This window comes from Haliotis asinina, chromosome 1 (genome assembly GCF_037392515.1).
Source record: "Haliotis asinina isolate JCU_RB_2024 chromosome 1, JCU_Hal_asi_v2, whole genome shotgun sequence".
In the NCBI taxonomy this organism is placed as follows: domain Eukaryota; kingdom Metazoa; phylum Mollusca; class Gastropoda; order Lepetellida; family Haliotidae; genus Haliotis; species Haliotis asinina.
The window spans coordinates 48,496,810-48,517,928 of NC_090280.1; the positions used below are offsets into that span (position 1 = coordinate 48,496,810).

Below are 21,119 nucleotides of genomic sequence, written 5' to 3' on the forward strand. Positions count from 1 at the left end.
TTTCTGACCATTATAGTCCGAAGTTGTATTTTATTAAGCTGAACCTTTGATACTCCCGGATTCAGCAGAAATTGTGAAAAAGCACAAATATTTAAAATGCACTGGCTTAGGAGGATATACGTAGTGAGTGGAAAAAACATTTCATAATTACAGTTCGGTTGTATCATTTCAACCTTGTTTTGAGCACATGTTTATGAACCACTATTATTAACACACTATCAAAACACCTGGTGTTCTCTAACAGGTTAGCCGCCCTATTGCTGGAATATTGTTGAGGGGGCGTAAAACTAATTTAGAATTTGTCTTCAGCAATCCAAACCTGCTGTAAGAGGCAATTAACAGGAGCGGGTGGTCATTCTTGACGACTTCGTCGTCGTATTTTTTAGATCGATGCTCATGCTGGTGATCACTGGATTGCCTGGTCCAGATTCAGTTACTTACAGACCAGCGCTGTATAGCTGAAATATTTGCTGACTGTGGCGTTGAGCACCAAAAACCAACGGGCCAGCCAAACATTCGTACGTTTCTTAGTGTTTCGAAAACGCCCTGTTAAGATCAATAGTCAACCTGTTGCTAATACGTCAATTGTGTTGCAGCTTCTGGTAGTCCTTTAATCAGCGTGTGGATTCTGCAGTCATCTGTGAACTCTTCATCATGATGCATGTTGGCTCAAGCAGTAGTCTAAATGCTGTTTTAACAACGACTGCTTACTTCATCGTTGTGCTTTCCACATGCTGCACAAAGAAATGTGAACTTCATCTGACGGAGAAGATGAAGAGAGGATCTGTTGTTTGTAAAAATGTTGTCATGAAATTCTGCAAAGCTGAATGTTTCCAAGATTCCTTCATATTTGCATCCTGTCGGTGGTCCAGTGAAGCATCCATCATGACTGAAGATAAGGACGGATCCAGTGAACGTACTGAGAATCCTCCCACTGTAAGCTATGTTTGTGCCACTTCGATGGCATTGCCTGCTTATGTTGATGTGTTTCGGTACGTGTATATTACTCGTTCCTTGTGTGTGTGTGTGTGTGTGTGTGTGTGTGTGTGTGTGTGTGTGTGTGTGTGTGTGTGTAGAGAGAGAGATAACGATTAGAGAACAAATGGAGACAAATCGTATAACGGACAGATAGAAAAGGTTTTTCCAGATATTAATCACGATATCGCCGATGTGATTTAAAATTATTACTCACTCACTGTGAGAGTATGTATGTAAGTATGTATGTAGTATAGTATGTATGTAAAGATAAACGTACTGTGTTGGGAAATTAGATGAATGTTATGCAGAATTCATAGTCACTTAATTTCATTGGGAACCGATCGCTTGAGGTTGAGCTTGAGGTTTCAAATGATTCATTTAGAGACTATCCATTCTGCATAAAATTCATCTAATTTCCCCAAAAGGTACGTTTATCTCTGATCTGCCGTGACAGTTTTTAAATCGAACTCCTTCCTTCCGCGGAAGACACTGTGTAATACGGCATTGGACGAGAGGCGAATGGAACTCGTCTGTCGTAGGTGGCGTTCGTATTTTTTAAACATTGTTACAAGTGTTACGAACAAAGATCTGCAGTAGTGACAGTCTTGCGGGAAGGCTAGCAGAGAGCAGATTTGTGGTGGTTCAACTTTTGACATTTACAAGGGGATGTCAATACGTTTTGATCCTTGCACAGAAAAACACAAAATATTGGTATGAACCACATTTATTTTTCAACATAGTCCCCATGTGAGTCAAGACACTTGTTCCATCTTTTCTGCCAGGCGCTGATGCCATCTCTGTAGAATGCGCCATTTAGGTCCTCAAACCAAGCCTCAGTAGCAGCGATAAGCTCATTATCATCCTGAAATCTACGACCACACAAATGTTTCTTGAGATTTGGGAACAGATGGTAATCACTTGGTGCCACGTCTGGAGAGTAGGGGGAAAGCAGCAAGATTTTGTACCCGCATTCCTGGACAGCAGCGGCTGCAACGCGAGAGGTGTATACTGGAGCATTGTCTGGATGTGGAGGAATACCACGCCTGATCTTGCCCCGACGCTTCTCCTTGATTGACTGTCGCACTTGCCTCAACAAGTTAGCGTAATATTCCCCATTCATTGTTCTTCCTTTTGATAAGTAATCTATGTGGATGACGCCTTTGCAATCCCAGAAGACTGTCGCCATTACCTTCTGCACTGATCTGGAGGCTTTGAACTTTTTGGTCCTGGGTGAAGTGACAGGTTTCCATTCCATGGATTCTTGTTTGTTCTCAGGATCATAGTGGTGGATCCAGGTTTCATCACAGGTTACTAGCCTAAAGTGCTTCTGGATTCTTGTTGTATCTGATTAGCTTGGAGTTGCGTATGGTGACCCTTGTTTGCTTCATTTCATCTGTAAGCATTCTTGGCACCCATCTTGCGCACACCTTAGACATGACGAGATGTTCATGAAGAATTGTCTCGATGGATCCGTGTGAAAAGCCTGAGGTCTCCTCTAACTCGTGGAGTGTGATTCGACGATTTTCCAGCACAAGTCTATGCACTCTGTCAATGTTTTCCTGACTAGTGTTTGTTGTTGGGCGACCTGGACCGGGGTCATCTTCAAGACTCTCTCTACCATGCTTCAATTCATTGACCCATCGTTTGATGGTAGCAGATGAAGGGGAAGACATCTCATAAACTGCTGAAAGCCTTTCTTCAATATTCTTCGCCGAGTTTCCTTCAAGAACTAAAAACTTAATTTCTGCTCTATACTCAATTTTATTCATTTTCACTGCCGTAAGGGAGGTCTCTTTCTGTCAATGTGAGCTGTTCAATAACGTCTGAGAGGAGGATACCAAAACTTATATATCACATCAGCTACACCCCAAGGTTCAATGTCGTACCATAGGCTGTGACACCTGGGTATGAAAAGTGCTCAAGGCTTAAAACGTATTGACACCCCCCTCGTATTTTGAACTATGCAGCAGGACATGGTTGAATAGATCTATAAGTGGCATAAATTCGGTGTTTCGCCTGACCGTTATCTTGTGAATTTCCCATTCTAAATGGAAACAAATATACCATTTACCAGGTAGGCAAATGTTTACTCACAGTTTTCTACATATTTTGTATAGATAGGGATGTATTTTCACAAGGTATTTTGATTTATATGTAGATATTATAAGTTAGATATTGTTTGTTTATGTTTGTGACTGTGTATTGTAATTCAGTTTGAATGTTTCTATAATAGACAGTAGGATGATAGTGAGTTTCCCTTATATTCGGTTGTTGGTGATCTATAGCCTGTTTTTATATCGTATTGTCAAAGTAGTGATATTAGTTTTAACTTCCCATGGTAGTTTTAATTCTAACTGTGATATTTTAGCTGTTTTACTGTCCTTCGTTGACAGATTTTTAACACATCTATACATTCCATTTGAATGTTAAATGTTCTCGTCACGATATGGCTGAAATATTGCCGGTGTGACGTTAAATATTAACTCACTCACTCACTCCTTATATTCGCTGAAGAAAAATCAGAAAACTACATTTTTTCGAATTTTAACAAACGTTTTGTACGCGTTTACATCACGTCTTTTGTGTTGATAATAGCCATGTCGGTGGTCAAGCTGAAGTAGTGCGGAAGTGTTGTATACGTGCGCAATGAAGCGTCGTGAAATCAGACGTATTTTCAATCCAAACTGATACCGACTGATTTTATTGATTGACCAATCAAATTCAAGCATTCCACGTAACCATGTAAGAATAGTGAATAACATTTTTTTCAGTTTAAGAGAAAATACTTCATAGTGTAAAACCTTACGTTTTCTTTGAATATGTGTCAGACAAGCGCAGTTTCCAGACCTAACCTGTTTCTCTTAATTTCTGGACCCTTATAATAACAGTGTGACACAAACTGAAAAATAAGCGGAGAAAAAAATGTTGTAACAGAGAAATGTCATTTATGTGAACATGCACACATGCACCCATGAAATTGGTGGAAACGTATCATTTCACATGTTTCGAAGGTTTCCTGGTGACGTTTCGTTTAAAGATAACGAAATAACCGCGGATCATCACGGGGTTATTCTGTGAGCATTAATTAATGTCAGATTGAATGTGTGTGTGTCAGTGACATCGCAATGGTGGGAAAACGACGTATAGCTTTTATCCCATTATATTATTGTCTCTATGAACAGGCCACTACTTTTTGCATTTGAAGATGAAGATCAACTGAGAATTGCATTATGTCATGGGTAAATCCAACTTAAGATGAAATTGTTTTGTTTAATGGGTAGGGCCTTTGTTCAAAGATCACATGTCACAACACATTGCCCTTTCCGATAACTGACTTGTCCGACATATTGGATGGACCCCGGAAACGTTAGAGTTAACTCGGCTCGGGTAATGGAGGGATGTAACTTAGTTTTCGGAAAGGATAATATCTACACTGTATATTACCCAGTTCCCTAGGGGCATTTCAGCTGGATATGTTTGTAAAACCTTTGAGTATGATCAGAAATCAGTGAGTCTCTCACTTTGATAACAGACACTATGTGCAATGCGGTTTGCAGTATAGCATAGAAACTAAAATTGATGCGTACATTTTGAATGAGGGGTATTTTTATATCACAGGTTTTTCTTGCACAACAAACTATTGGACTCCCTACGGTGTGAAATCAGGATCAGAATCTTCCTTAAGGCAGGACGCCTTTAAGCTTAAGAAATTAATAGTGGAGGACAACCATATACATCTGTTTCACAAAGTTCAGAAATGGGCCAACGAAAATTGCTTCACATTTTTTAAATCCAAATAAATTCGAGTGTATCGTGTTTCATACTAACCTTTCGAGGATGCGGAGGTTTTGAAGGAAATGCTATGAAAGTGATTCAGAATTCGATATTCCATAGTCACATATTTGGCGGTCGAACTTTGATCTTCCCACACATTAAATATCTCAAGGTAAATTATAAAACATTCATATTCCTTTCATATTTCTAATATTTTCTGATTTGGATCAATAAGAAGTCTCTTTTCCCACGCGAGTTGACATCTTATCTTCAGCTGCTTGAGACGGAAGCGTATCGTAACTTGTAAATACGCATGCGTATAAGTAACCACTTGTTTTATAATTTGGCAATATCATTTTATTGACGGAAATTACTGAAGGCAACTCCAGGGTGTTGACATGCCGTACGAACCAGTTCAAGTCAACCATTTGCTCACACTCTTATATATTGGATAGTAGTGTGTAGGGCCGTGTATCGCCCCGAATTTCGTTTTGCGAAATTTAAATTTTTCACTGCTCACGAGGTGCCCAAGGGTTGATGTACCCCCGATGTTTGTTTATGTTCCCTTTGGTGATGTGCACTTCGAATCTTGCATCTTAATGTTTTTCCCGGAGGTATTGTCTTTGCGAAGTCGCCGCGCTAATTTTGTCTTCTTAGTATTCTCACGGACTAAATTTGAACGTTTGTCAAAATTTATTGACTGAAATGTGAGGCAAATCTTTTCGTCGCCGTCGCTAGATTTTGCAGGCGACACTAGAAAAACAAATTTAATGTTATACCCCTTCCATCGACATGAGTGAGTGAGTTTAGTTTTACGTCGCACTTAGCAATATTCCAGCTATATGGCGACGGTCTGCAAATAATCGAGTCTGGACCAGACAATCCAGTGATCAACAACATGAGCATCAATCTGCGCAAATATGGAACCGATGACATGTGTCAGCCAAGTCAGCTAGTCTGACCACCCGATCCCGTTAGTCGCCTCTTACGACAAGCATAGCAAGCATGGCCTATTCTACCCCGGGACCTTCACGGGTCTCCATCGACATGAAATTCGCTAAACATCGGTAATTTCCGTACGTCAAACGTGAATGTTATTCGAGATAAAAATGAGAGCAAGTACCGAATGTGTTGCTATTGGCAACGGGTGTATTGCAATGCACCTCTCTTGTAAGCAGGGTACATTGAAAATAATAGAAGAGCGCACAGTCAATAAGAAAACGGCATATATGTGTGAGGTGAGATAAATTGCGATACACTCTCCTGTATTGTTATGCGTATTACGATATATTGTGAAAGAACAACTGCTTTGTAACTTTCTTTTACTTTCAAATTGAATCACAGGATATGTGCGTAGCCATTGTGCATTGTATTGCTTCGTTTCAAAGAAACCCAGGACATTCTTCTGTGTAGATTTTGATTTTAAAAAAAAACTTTGTAGACGTCGACACTCACTACATGTTTAACTGGTTTTGCATGTCACTAGACCCTTCAAAAAGGACCAGCTCAACACATTACTATGAACCAAACTGTCAACAAGTCTTTTTTTAATTGTAACTGCTTTCCAGAAGAGAGATAACCCAGATAATTGTATGATTTCTCAATTCATATATATGACAAGCTTACACCATGCCCTCCATCAGCCCTTTCATGCTATGTATATACTTTAACTTCTTTTAACAACAAAGGATGTTGGATTAAACAATTAAAAGAGTCTACTGTGCACATCCGTTACTCAAGAAACGCGTAATTGAAGTCACAATCGTGTGACATAGTCTTTAAATCCACATTTTTAAGAAATGATTTAAAAAAACACTGAAGATTAGCAAAAGTCAATCTGTATTAGGGACAATGCCCTTTCATTACACCGAATAGAAATGGGAAGCAATTGAAACATGAGAAACATAAGCTTTTACAGGGGCGCAGAAACGGTTTTAAGGTTATGGCAGTTATAGGAAGGTTTCGTCTTTCTTGGAAAATGTGTGTGTGTGTGTGTGTGTGTGTGTGTGTGTGTGTGAGAGAGAGAGAGAGAGAGAAAGAAACATTAGCGGCCTAGAGATAAACACCGACGAAGACGAACGTTCCCGCTATTTGAATCCATTTGTAAGATGCCATAATAACAAATTTGTTTTATATTTTTGTTTTTAATAAATCGGAAAATACTTATATAAAGTATTAATTCAATCACATGTACCACATTATACCACAGGAACCTTGCCTGGTGTAAGAAGCGATTTTATTGGATAAAGATTTGTGTCTAATTTTTAGCCCCAGTCTGCTGTAAGGTTCATGATTGGTGAGAACCATGCATGTAGCCTAAGTCAGTTATATTACAGCAATGGATAACTTCCTCAGAAACGAAAAAAAATAGACAAATGTTTTGGGGACAATAATGCTATTCTGAACGTGTTTATCAACAAATTGCCATATATAGATAAGGTATGGAACTTGTTGGATGTATCGTCATTGATGGCAAGTATTATTTACACAGTTGTTTTCACATGAAACATCATGTCCGAACATGAAGATCAACGTGATGAAAGCGGAGATGTCACTTGACTTACATAACATGATCGCATGAAAAGAAGAAGTTAGGAGCGTAGATGTACGTTTGACAACTTTTATGAAAACTTTTGATTTTTTATTCACTAACTTACTCAGTTTCAATGATTTCCTCGAAACGTCAGTACTTTGCTATTAGACAACTTTAAAGTGGACCCGTTGCCAATTGGAAATAGTTCTGCCCAATTCCCACCCAACACCATCACCCATGTGTTACCTGAATATGCATCTATATCTTTTTTCTCACCATTGGAACTTTGGGTGTTTACGGGCGGAAGTCTTCCCTAGGGTACTGAATGGGTTGAAATTGAACAAATCAATCTCTGTCCGTATACCGGCACATCATAAACGTAGCACGATACGTAATTGGTACAATTTCGTATACCGATTTACCGGTGATGCCGTGGCAGGCCTAGCATTGTGTACAAGTGCAAATGTCTAAGGTGCTGTGTAAGTCCCAAAGCTGAAACACCATTCCACACTAAAAGTCCTCATAATCCCCTACATGGTGACCTTGCGTGAGCTACTGGTCTCCAATATCCCTTATTCAAAGCAGCAGTAAATACTTCTGCAATGTTTAGTTATGTATAAACACTTAAGTGTTAGATACTATGTGTTTCATTTCTGCAGGTGTCCACACTTGTTCTCATGCTCACATTTTCTTGTCGTTTAAAGGTTCTGTCTAAACCTTGTGGATCCAAAGTCTGCAGTATGACCTCCCAGTGCTTGGAAAATGGATGTGGAAATGTTTGTGTTGAAGGTAAATGTCTAACGTCAAAAGATGTTTGGTGTTCAGCGTAAATATGTAAGTACCTTATGTTTTCATCTATGAGGCCATCACTCGTAGAGTAGAAGTAACGAGAAGTAGAACGCGGATCAATGTGGCATCTGCAAGGGACATAGAGTAGTGGGATTGGAACTGAGTTTGAATTCAGAAAAGTGTACATAATGCACAAATGTTTCATCAATGCTGACCAGGTTTGGTGCGAAATATTTCGGAAGCGCACTAGGACAAAGGTGGAAAGTGTACTTAGTCTCATTATCTCCTACGTAGGAGATACTATCTAAGTCCTACGGGGGAGATAATAAGCCCCACGTAGGAGATACTAAGTCCCACGTAGGAGATAGTATATCCTACGTAGGAGTCAGTATATCCCACATTATGCTTACTACTTAGTATCTTCTACGTAGGACTTAGTACTTACTATCTCCTACCGAGGTCTTACTATCATCTACGTAGGACTTACTATCTCCTACGTAGAACTTATCATCTCCTGTAGGAGATGCTCGATATATGTTGATATACATTAATATGAATGGTCAACCTAGTTCCCCTAGACTTGGAAACCATTTCCTTTTTGACTGTTTCAGGCACTGTTTTAGAGTTTACAACCATGTGTTTCATTTACGTTCAGAGTCTACAGTTATGTGTACTATTCTACTATCATGTGTTTCATTTACTCTAAGAGTCTACTGTTTCTTTCGCTATTAGACTACAGTACTCATCAAAAGTTTAGGCTCACTGGTATAAATGTAGCCAACAAACTTCAGTCAACTGTTCTAAACTGGATTTTGCAAAATATTCCATACTGTTTAAAGGTACTGTTTACACATGAACTGATGTATAATAAAACAAATTCGTAACGTTGACAACATTATTGCAATGCGTTCAACAAATGATTAAACTTGGTGAAAATGGCAAAGTCCTATCAAAAGTTTACACCAGCAGTATTTGCACATGCTTTTCTGCAATTTGATGAATCATCCTCGTGCAATTAATCTTGCAGAAGGTTTGCAGTTGTTTCCCCCAAGTTGGTGGAGAAATTCATCTTCGTTGTAACCATGTACACATGTATAACATATAGCGGGTGTTTTAAGTGAGTCTAGACTTTTGATGAGTAGTATAATTGTTGCATATTGCATTCATGTCTTGGATCGACTGTTGTACTCTACTGCCAAGCGTTCACTTTGCCCTATTGTTATGCGTTGCAGCTAGTTCACTGTTACATGTTGCACATTTTTTTCTATTTTGCGCTGGATATTTCAGAGGTCGTTGCACATTAGTCATTATCGACAGACGTGTCTATCGGTGGCAGGCTATGCGTACGTACATCCTTATACTTCTACAAACGACTATAATGACAATTTTTTGCCTTTGTTAATTCCGTATTGCTTTACGCCGCATTCAACACTTTTCCACCCAAGTCAAGTCACGTTGTAAACAATTACGAAAAACAAACAAACCGCAAACGAGCGGTATATCTGATCCAACCTAGCTTCATATAAAGACAAGCAAAACTTACCGAGGAGGTGTCATAACGCGAATTTGAGATCAGAAACTTTTCCCCACTCCTCTGTGTGTGTGCGTCCGTGAGTTCGTGTGTGTATCTGTGTGTGAGAGAGAGTGAGAGAGTGAAAACCCATAACTGCTATACGACCAAGGTCCACGTCACCCAAACGTAACACATACACACACGCTCGCGCGCGCACACACACACAGAGAGAGAGAGAGACCCGTGAAGATCCCGGGGTAGAATAGACCTTCAGCAACCCATGCTTGCCATAAAAAGCGACTATGCTTGTCGTAAGAGGCGACTAACGGAATCGGATGGCCAGGTTCTTGATTGGTTGACACATGTCATCGGTTCCCAATTGCACAGATCGATGCTCATGTTGTTGGTCACTGGATTGTCTGGTCCAGACTCGATTATTTACGGACCGCCGCCATATCTTTGGAATATTGCTGAGTGTGGAGTAAAACTAAACTCACTCACTCTCTCTCACACATACACACACAATAACACTGAATTCTAACACTGCGTTGGTGTCATAAATTTCAGTCCCTCGTGGATTCCGCGATTCCGCAGTTGCAGAAACAATCGCGGAATTTATTTTGTCATGCCAAAAACGTCTGGCCAGCGGAAAACGCTTTCGCGTGCAGTATCCGTGCAGAATTTTCCACTTTTCTGTCGCGGAATTTGCTCATTTTAAAAACTGTGTGAAAACGGACTGTCAGCCGAAACGAAACGTAAAGCTAATGTCAAAAGTAGGGTTGGTTACACATAAAAAGGACTGACATATTTATCGTAACATTTTCAAAATAATCATGATTAAAGATACTTCATTAATAAAAGAAGTTTTAGGCATTTTTGAAGTAATATTCGATGAATTTGACACTACAATTGCATTCTCAAAATCGATCATTTTGAAATTATTTCAGATTTCTTTTATGTATAAAATTGCCTGCATCTAACCAGAAGTTACACCTGAGAGGAGAGAAATAACTTTCAGCGAGTGTTTGATTCTCAAACACAGAAAAAGGTGTGGGTGCTTTGTCACTCAAGATGTGATGTGTACTGTCGACATAACTTTAGATCAGTGAGAAAGAATTAAACTATGAAGGTCTGTAGAATGTTTTTGTTGTTTCTTCTAAATGTTCTAGCCGCACAATGTTTTGCAGAATATTGAAAAGTGGGGTGCAGAATTTGCTTTAATTTGCCGCGGAATTCTCATAAAATTGCAGCGGAATCCAGGAGGGACTGATAAACATGCTACTATATTTCTACTATCTAACGTCCTGCATAACCAAACGTTTCTCATTTTAATAACCGCACTTCATAATCCGAACCTTTTAAAGGATATATTAAGTACTACGTTGCAGATAGTATGTCCTACGTAGGAGATGACACCAACAACTTTTTTCTCCGTGGCCCTACTACGCTTCCGTAAAATACAGTACAGTACAGTACAGTACCATCATTCTGCGAACTGCACAGTACCTAAAAAAAACAGGGAACTGTCAAAGGTAAATCTCATCTTGACACAATAATAAACGGATATTAAGTGTCAGGAATCGATTGGTAGAACGCGTATCAATGTGGCATCTGCAAGGGACATAGAGTAGCGTCCTCCCATGACCAGCGCGAAACCATATCATGCCTAGTTCCTTTCATCTCATAGATATGGATATAGTTTAACATTGCATTACAGCTCAGTCATTATGTGATCTTCATACCGCCTCAAAGACTGGGGACTTGTCACGGGTGAAATCCTTATTGTCACATGGACGGGCAGATGTGAATTGTCAAGAGTGGATTGGTAGAACGCCAGTGATGTGGGCAGCCGGTGAGAAACATGAGGAAGTGGTGAAGTTGCTTGTAAGTAAAGGGGCTAACATGTCACTGTTAGATAGATTCGACATGAACATCCTTCACTCAGCTTGCCTGGGGGGAGATGTAGAGGTGGTGAAGTATGTTCTTTCACAAAACATGTTGGACATCAATGGTAGAGTACAGTGTGGGAGAACAGCTGTGATGCTGGCAGCAGAGAATGGACACAAAGACGTGGTGGAGTTACTTGTAGGTAAAGGAGCTGACATGTCACTTGTGGATGAAACAGATGACAACGTCCTTCACTGCGCCTGTCGTGGAGGAGACGTGGAGGTGGTGAAGTACATCCTCTCCAAGAAGATTGTGGATATCGACAGTAGAGGGTCACATAAGATGACACCCATCATGTTGGCAAGACATTATGGCCTCAAAGAAGTGGTTAAGTTACTCGTGAGTAAAAGAGCTGATGGATCACTCAAATATTACAATCATGCAAACATGCTTCACTCTGCCTGTCAGGAAGGAAATATGGACATGGTGAAATATGTCCTCTCACAGAACATTGTTGACATCAACAGTAGAGGGGTGATGAGGAAAACAGCAGTGATGAACGCAGCAGAAATGGGACATAAAGAAGTGGTAAAGCTGCTCGTAGAGAATGGAGCTGACGTGTCACTTGTATCTGACAATGGTAGCAACATACTTCACTTTGCCTGTTCGAGAGGAAACCTGGAGTTAGTGAAGTATGTCCTGTCACAGAGTAATGTGGACATCAACAGTAGAGGGTGGATAAAGAGAACGCCGATGATGGCAGCAGCGGAAAGAGGACATACAGAAGTGGTAAAGTTGCTGGTAAGTAGAGGAGCTGACGTGTCTCTTGTCGATACGGTTGGTGAAAACGTCCTCCACTGGGCCTGTGTGGGAGGACATGTACAAACAGTGATGTATATCCTCTCACAGAGTAATGTGGACATCAACAGTAGTGGGTGGAAGAAGAGAACGCCGATGATGGCAGCAGCGGAAAGAGGTCATACAGAAGTGGTAAAGTTGCTGGTAAGTAGAGGAGCTGACGTGTCTCTTGTCGATACGGTTGGTGAAAATGTCCTTCACTGGGCCTGTGTGGGAGGACATGTACAAACAGTGATGTATATCCTCTCACAGAGTAATGTGGACATCAACAGTAGAGGATGGAAGAAGAGAACGCCGATGATGGCAGCAGCGGAAAGAGGACATACAGAAGTGGTAAAGTTGCTGGTAAGTAGAGGAGCTGACGTGTCTCTTGTCGATACGGTTGGTGAAAAAGTCCTTCACTGGGCCTGTGTGGGAGGACATGTACAAACAGTGATGTATATCCTCTCAGAGAGTAATGTGGACATCAACAGTAGAGGGTGGATAAAGAGAACGCCGATGATGGCAGCAGCGGAAAGAGGACATACAAAAGTGTTAGAGCTACTTGTAAGTAGAGGAGCTGACGTGTCTCTTGTGGATATGAACGGTGAAACTGTCCTTCACTGGGCCTGTGTGGGAGGACATGTGCAGACAGTGACGTATGTCCTCTCACAGAGTAATGTGGATATCAACAGTAGAGGATTCCAAGAGAGGACACCCTTAATGGCGGCAGCAGAATTGGGACATAAAGATGTGGTAGAGCTACTCGTGGGCAAAGGAGCTAATGTCTCTCTTGTAGATAAAGGAGGTAACAACATACTTCACTATGCATGCCAGGGAGGAAATGTTGAGGTCGTGAGGTTTGTTGTTTCACAGAATATAGTGGACATCAACTGTAGAGGAATGCAGAACATGACATCAGTGATGGTGGCAGCAAAGTACGGACGTAAAGACGTGGTAGAATTTCTCGTGAGTAGAGGAGCTGAGTCCCCCTCTGTAACAAACGCTAGCATAAATTAGGCTGCCCTATAATGGTACCACCATTTTATACAGCGGCTGTTATCAACATTGTGACAGATTTCTGTTTAATTTAAAACACACACCCTCCATGGTGTTACAGTCACTGACATATGGCCAACATCCATGCTTTTATAGTCACTGACATGCGGCCAACATCCATGTTTTTATAGACACTGACCTGTTGTCTTCATCCGTGTTATTACAGACACTGACGTGTTGACTACATACAGCTTTATCGATTACAGCTTCTTTTTGAGCGACGTTTCGATGTAGATTCTTACATCGTTAGATGTAAAAAAGAAGTTGTAATCCATAAAGCTATATGTTTCATTTTTGACTCACCAACTTCTAGAATGCCCATTAAACACGTGTTGATTACATCTATGCTGTTATAGACACTGACGTGTTGACTACGTCCATGTTGTTACAGACACTGACGTGTTCAATACAGCCATGTTGTTATCGACACTGGGGTGTCCAATACAGCCATGTTGTTACAGACACTGAGGTGTCCAATACAGCCATGTTGTTACAGACACTGACGTGTTCAATACAGCCATGTTGTGACAGACACTGAGGTGCTCAATACATCCATGTTGTTACAGACACTGACGTGTCCAATACAGCCATGTTGTTACAGACACTGAGGTGTTCAATACAGTCATGCTGTTACAGACACTGACGTGTCCAATACATCCATGTTGTTACAGACACTGAGGAGTTCAATACAGCCATGCTGTTACAGACACTGACGCATGGGGTGAGTGAGTTACTATTTAACGCCACATCGGTAATATTCTAGCCATATCGTGACGAAAACAATTTACATGAGATATATGAAAACATTTTGAACTTGCAGTATCTATTATACATTGATGCGATTTGATGAGTACCTTCCACAAACAGTTTTAATGAAGACAAATAATTTGAAGTGGCTCCGGAAATGCGATAGGCCTCACGATCAGTTACTTGTCGGCACCATAGTTCTCGAAATTGTGTGAATTGTTTTTGCTTAACGTTTTAGTGAATACTTGGCGTTGAGTTGGTAGACCATAAAGCTGAGAAGAGACAAGTGGGAAGGCCATGAAACAATGTAAACATGTCGTTTAGGGACAACCAAAATGGCAGAATCAAAGTAGAATGTGATGGATATTTTTGCCTTCGATCTCACATATTCTTGAATTTGCGATGTTGTCAAGTTTCAAAAGCAAAATCTGAAGGGCTACAGCTAATGTGCAGTACACTATCTGTTAATAGAGCAAAATATTTGAGAAGTAATATTTTTTTATTCAAGGGGACAGTGTAAGCAGATTTCCATCACGCAATATCCAAATTATGAATAGCATTTCAAATGAGGGTCTATAAAACTGTGCCTTAAATATTTTGTTTTACTTTTTGTTACAACATACTGTATTACATACAGGAGAGATACACTGATACAGTGTAGGAATAATACAGGCATTAAAACTGTCATTTTAATTACTTCACTGGAAATTATAGCAAGATGTCATTTAAGAATCTTGCATACTTTCGTAAACGTAGAAAGGCCATAAAAATCATAATGTAATCAATTATAAATTATTATGCCTAACTGACTGACACACTAGATTCATGTAGTTTGAAAGCAGAACCAGGCATTCAAACACTACACACATGTCATGGCAGAGCAATGACTTGGCACTAACTTAGTTTCTTGGCTCCTGCTTTAAGATATTTTGTTCAAAATAATATATTCACTAATAAGATTAATCTGAGAGTCATTACTCGTATCGTGACTCATAAAAAAGTTATCTCAATATCCAGAGAGTTTGAAAAAAGACAACAGCAAATGATACATTTTGGCCACACAATGGTCAGGCTTTATTCAGTCTTGGAAGAGAATAACAAAATATCAGTTGACTATTCATGTAGTGAGTGAGTTTAGTTTTACGCCGCTTTTAGCAATATTCCTGCAAAATCACGTTGGGGGACACCAGAAAATGGGCTTCACACATTGTACCCATGTGGGGAATCGAACGCGGGTCTTCGGCGTGACGAGCGAACGCTTTAACCACTAGGCTACCCCACCGCTCCGACTATTCATGTAACTGAAATGAATATTGAAACATGCTTTGAACTGTGGATATATTCTTTGCACCTTATGTACATTAGTAATCATCTCTGTAGAGGTACCTAGTTAATTGTTTTGGTAACTGGATGAGTGTAGCTTGGATCCTCTCTGTGTTATGGTGGTGTTATATACCTGAACAGAAACGCTGGTAGTTTCTGAAGTCCAGTATTGTGGAAGTTTGTAAATTCGGATATATATTTCCATATATTCAGTGTCATTTTAGGATGGTGTGCAAATTTTAAGAGGGAAAGTTTTCTGGGATTTGCTGAAGATAAGCTGCTGAATATTTGCTTCTGGGTATGTCCAGATACATCTACTAGTATGGACACATTTTTCTGCAAAAATGTACACAAAAGGCAGAAACCAATGACTTCACATAAATGATTAACCAAACTTTGAACGTCGGATAACAGATCGAACTGAAGACGCCTAGCGCAGTGTTGACGATCTATTTATAGCTATCAAAACGATCCGCGGTTTTTATAAAATTACGATGGGAGTTTACAGGACAAAAACAACATGCTTCAGTTCACTTCCCAGCCAGTATCTTAGACGGGCTAGATTGATTACTTAGTTCGACAGAAAATACGTCTATGGCCGAGACAAGTTTTCATCGGACATGTAATGCTACCCGCCCACGTACACGATCTGACCGCCGAGTTTACCACGAACCGTAAACTATCTAGTATGTAGACCTTTCTGCATTCAGAAGAACTTCACACGACTACGTTAGAATAGTGTGCGATCATACCCCGAGCTTACCAAGAATATTCCACGACTTTACAGCAATGTTCCTACGATGTCAATACACTACTTTGGTTGTCCGTAAACGTAGACATCGAAGGGAAAAAGATTGCCCAGAAGGTTTAGGGCAAGATCCTGTCTTCTTCGTCGACAAAAAGTTCGGTTTTTATAGTACCCTGCAGCAGGACCTGGCACATGAAGACCATGAAGGCTACCAAAACTTCTTACACATGGACTCCGCGTTGTTCCAAGGTTTTTTGGTTTGTTTTGGCCCTAAGATAGAAAGATAAACGATCTTCATGGGAGAACCCCTGGGGCCAGCATTTTACGTTTGAGCAAGGGTTCAGGGAGGTCAACAACACCATTTCCCACTTAGCGCCAGAGACATGCACCGTTATCATCCAGGAGTTTGCAAAGGACTTCCTAAAGGTATGAATAAGAGTCAAAATCCACAAATATTTCAGCCTATGATTTGATTGGCGGCAACTCGTGATTTCCCGTATTTTTCTAATCGAAAATAATCAACATTATGCATTTATCTTTTGCAGTTCCCGTCAAAAGAAGAAGAGTGGAAAGCAGAAGCTGCAGGTTTCCCAAACAGATGGAGCTTTCACAGCTGTTTGGGGGTTCTTGACGGCAAGCATGTCGTGATAAGAGCACCCAGTGGTTCCGGATCCGTATTCTGCAACTACAAGGGTTTCCACAGTCTTATATTCATGGCCCTTGTGGACAGCCAATACCGCTTCCTGTATGTGGAAGTAGATGCAAATGGCGGGCAATTGCCTGTGGCCTTCTTATAAGAGCCTGGGACCTTCTTGGACATCTTCACTCGAGCGTGTAGGATGCGACGAGGTGGCGTGACAATACCGATTACATCATCCTCATTTTGCATGTTTGTATTCCCTAACACACTGCCCGTCTTCTCCATATTGTTCATCCTTGATGTTCCAGGAAGGTTTCTCATGATCGAATATCTGTGTCCGTGTCCGTGGCCTGTGTGCAAGAGGGACCCCTTTCTCCTTTCCCTTGGGCGACATCCTTCAGCTTTCTTCCGTTTCTTTCCTGTCTCTGTTTAGTCCCCTTCAGTGCATTTTTTCTGGGAGGCATTATTCGCGATATTCCCGTAAAATACTGTACTACCTTTCTACCCAGCAGCAATAATATGACGATAATTAGATCAAATAAATTTGGCGGTATTTTCCGCCACTTGCACGTGCGTACGTGACAAGTGTCAGCAGTTCGTTTCAATATCGTATCACGCTGGTAATACGGAACTCTTTCATTGAACGTGTGAAGTCCCTATCATGCACAGGACAAGGACGTAGTCTGCACCTGACAATCGTAGCTCCATCGTATGTGTCGTGTCTGTCGTGTTAAGTAATTTTTTTCGAGCATACTGCGATCAGAATCGTGCACACTACGATCACTGCCGAGCACGACACGAGTATACCATATTCTACGATCAGTGCAAAAGTTTTCAGCATGCTCAAATTTGTTTTCCTAACGTAGGAACACCAACGATCTTTCACGAAGTATCCCGATAAGGAGCATAAGGAGCCGCATAGGAGTACATTGTGAGTTAAATTAAATGAAGAACTATGATGAGCTTACACACGATACCTACAGCGTGATATATCGTAGATGACATCGTGTACGTGGGTGGGTAACATAACTCATTTCACTCGTTAGTTAGGGTCTGTCAACTATGTTACATTAAAAATTACATACGTATAACTTTCCTCTTTATATATCATTCACAAACGACGGATACCAAAGTACCACAAGCAGAATTCATCCACACCGTTCTCAATCACGTTTCGCCGGCGGTGACGCCATTGTTATTAGTCAGAGGTTGTCTCTCCTCCCAGAGGTTGTCTGACCTCCTCCTCACTCTATAAGTTTGAGTCCTCGTGCCAGGATGTAATTTATGTCTTGGAACCGTTATTGTATATGCCTTAATCATTATCTGTTCAGTGTGACAGGAGTCCTCCAATAGTTTACCTTTAAAATTAGTATTTGTGCCACCCTAGAGTGGGTTTTGGCCATTTAAATATCCCACAATAACACAAGGTTTGGGTAGTTGGTCATGTAGATTTTGAAGGTTGAGTTGAAGACGGTGCGATATACAAAGAGCATAATGTAAGTGTAACACGTAAAGTGAGTAGAACGGCAACAGTCTGGAGTCCAGTGGCAAGTGTAACTGGGCTATGGAAATATTCTGTTTGATAAGGATCGGAGAACCGCCAGGGGCTCGATCACCCGGAGTTGAGAAAGAATGATAAGCATTGAAATGAAATCGGCGAAGGTCAAAAGAATCTGTCTATTTGAGATAAGTCTCCTGCTGACAGACTGCTGATGGTGTACAATTCTGGACCAATAACAGTAAATCATTGTAAGTATTTTTTAGTCCTGTGCAGCTCCATTGTATAACAGAATGTCAATAAACTGTCTTTTCGGTGCATTTATTGGGGATCTACCCTGCACTCTTTTAGAGGGCGACAAGCCTTGCACCCTTGATGGAACGTTTTCGGACACGTCCATGTCCTTAAATGATACATATTTGTTATAAAGCTTCATTTTATTTTCAGCTTCTTTTTGGGCTCTGCTATTTTGCTTTTTGGAATAATCAGGCTTAGGTTTATATTTCCCTTTAGGATTTTGTTGTTCAGTTGATGATTGAGACTTTGTGGTTGACTGAGATGAGGAATGATTGGAAACTGACCCTGACTGACATTCCGGAAGTGGCTCAGAGGTCTCAATGGAAACTGCAGGTGAGAAAACCTGTTTAGAGTCTGGTTTCACCCAAGTCAAGTTTGTTTGACAGCCTGAGTGAGTGAGTGAATTAGACATTGAGTGGATGCCTCAGATTGTGTTCTGGTTTTTGAAGCATAGGTTTCTGATATGTCGGATCTTTAGATAATTTGTTTGGCTTCACAGAAACTAATATTTTGTGTAAATTTGAGCTTGTTTATCTCCATCTGCTGCCTCCAAACTGGACACTGGCACACTGGAGAAAAAGGAATGATCCCCTGAAGAATTAGTGCATTTCTCATAAGTACTATCAAGATATGTTGTGTGCGTCTTCTCACCACAATGAGCACACACAACTGACAATGTGCACGTAATTACACCATACCCATACTTTTGTCAGTTTAAACATCTCAGTGGATTGAAGACATACGTTTCCACTGTGATGTGACAGTAACCAGCCTTTACTGATATAGGAGCAGTTGGGGATGGAGAATGAAAACAAACAGATATTGATTTGTTGTATCTCATTGTTTTTCCGGGTAGTGAAATGCTTCACATACGAAACACCCTGCTCCTTCATTTCAGAGGCAATATCTATTTCCATCATATCTGAAAGAAGTCTGTCTCGGTCTCTCACTATGCCTTTGGTGGTGTTGAGTGTAAAATGACCAGAGACTGCTACAGGAATGCCGACAAATGAGTTCATTGATAGGAGATTTGCTGCCTGTTGTCTCTTACTGCTACACACCGGGATCTCGCAGCACCAAGGATGATATACTCCAGCAGAAACTTTACAAAGTAATTATTCCGCCAGAGTGGCCCATGGGCGACCGGATTTTGGGCAAAAGACTCTAGCAAAATATACGTGGATTTGAGGACTTCAATAAATCCGCCAAGGCTTAAAAATGTTATATATTATTCACAATATTGCGTAAATGCACATAGTTTTACAGCAGGGCTTGGCATGATCAACCGACTGATAGAATCGGCCCGATTCTACCACTGGTCTAGGTGAAGGAAGTGTCGAGGTGGTGCGTTTGGCTAAAGGAATACGGTTGCAGGCTGCTACTGCCCTTAACCACCAAGCTACTGTCCTCCAACGACACCGGACGCAATCCACGGCAAACAGGTTGCAACCAGCAAAAGGGTACTATGGACCTTGTTGACCCGGGTTCACATGGGGATTTGAACAGCTCTCAGCGTTACCCAGCACCCATTACGAGGAGGTGGCTCACTGATGTATGGACTATATCCATGTTGTTATAGACACTGACGTGTTGACTACATCCATGTTGTTACAGACACTGAGGTGCTGGCTGCATCCATGTTGTTATAGACACTGACGTGTTGACTGCATCAATGTTGTTAGAGACACTGATGTATTGACTAGATCCTTTTTATAAACGCAGACGTGTTGACTACATCTATCAGGCACCCATGGCGAGCCACCACAACCCGTTTGCCGTGGGTTGCAGCCCTGTGTCGATTGAGGACGGGAGTCTGGAGGTTGAGGGCACTGGAAGCGTGTAACCGTTCCCCTTGCTCAACACACCCCTTCGACCCTTACTTCACCTAGACGGGTGGTTAAATGGGCCCGGTTCAACCAATCCGCTGGTCACGTTTGCCGTATCAAAAGGTATACATGGCGTCGCGGGTGAGGTACGAAATATCAGACGACTGCGCTCAGGTTCCCTACTTGCAGAATGTAGCAGGAAACATGTTGTCAACTGAGCTGTTTGTTGGAGTTTCATTTACTCTACAGCGGATCTTGTTAAGGAAGCTACGTTCTTGGGTCTAATCTTTGATTCACACTTAACGTTTTTACCGCATATTAAATCCCTTAAAACTATATGCCTGAAAGCACTTGACGTGTTGAAAGTGGTTTCAAAGTCTAAATGGGGAGGGGATCAGACTACCCTTATCCATCTATATTGAGCCGTCGTGCGTTCTAAACTTGATTATGGCTCCATCGTCTTTGGTGGAGCCTGCAAAAATCAACGTAAAACTATTAGATTCTGTCCATCATCAAGGTCTAAGACTTTGTCTTGGCTCCTTTCGGACTGTTGACAGCCTGCATGTCGAGGCTGATGAACCGTCTCTTGAGCAGCGACGTATAAAGTTAGCTTTACAGTATGTACAGTATGAGTCCAACCCTGCATATAACTGTGTTTTCAATCCTCTGT

At 41.0% G+C, this 21,119-nt stretch overlaps 1 protein-coding gene across 1 annotated transcript; it reads left to right on the forward strand.

The window, feature by feature from the left end:
• Positions 1-654: 654 nt before the first annotated feature.
• On the forward strand, positions 655-20,466 carry LOC137273219 (ankyrin repeat domain-containing protein 50-like). The gene is made up of 8 exons (XM_067805727.1): positions 655-936; positions 7,990-8,074; positions 11,305-11,756; positions 12,159-12,717; positions 13,120-13,307; positions 16,734-16,943; positions 18,855-18,956; positions 20,368-20,466. Exons 1-8 carry the CDS (start codon positions 655-657, stop codon positions 20,464-20,466), a joined length of 1,977 nt encoding a protein of 658 aa, XP_067661828.1.
• Positions 20,467-21,119: the final 653 nt, after the last annotated feature.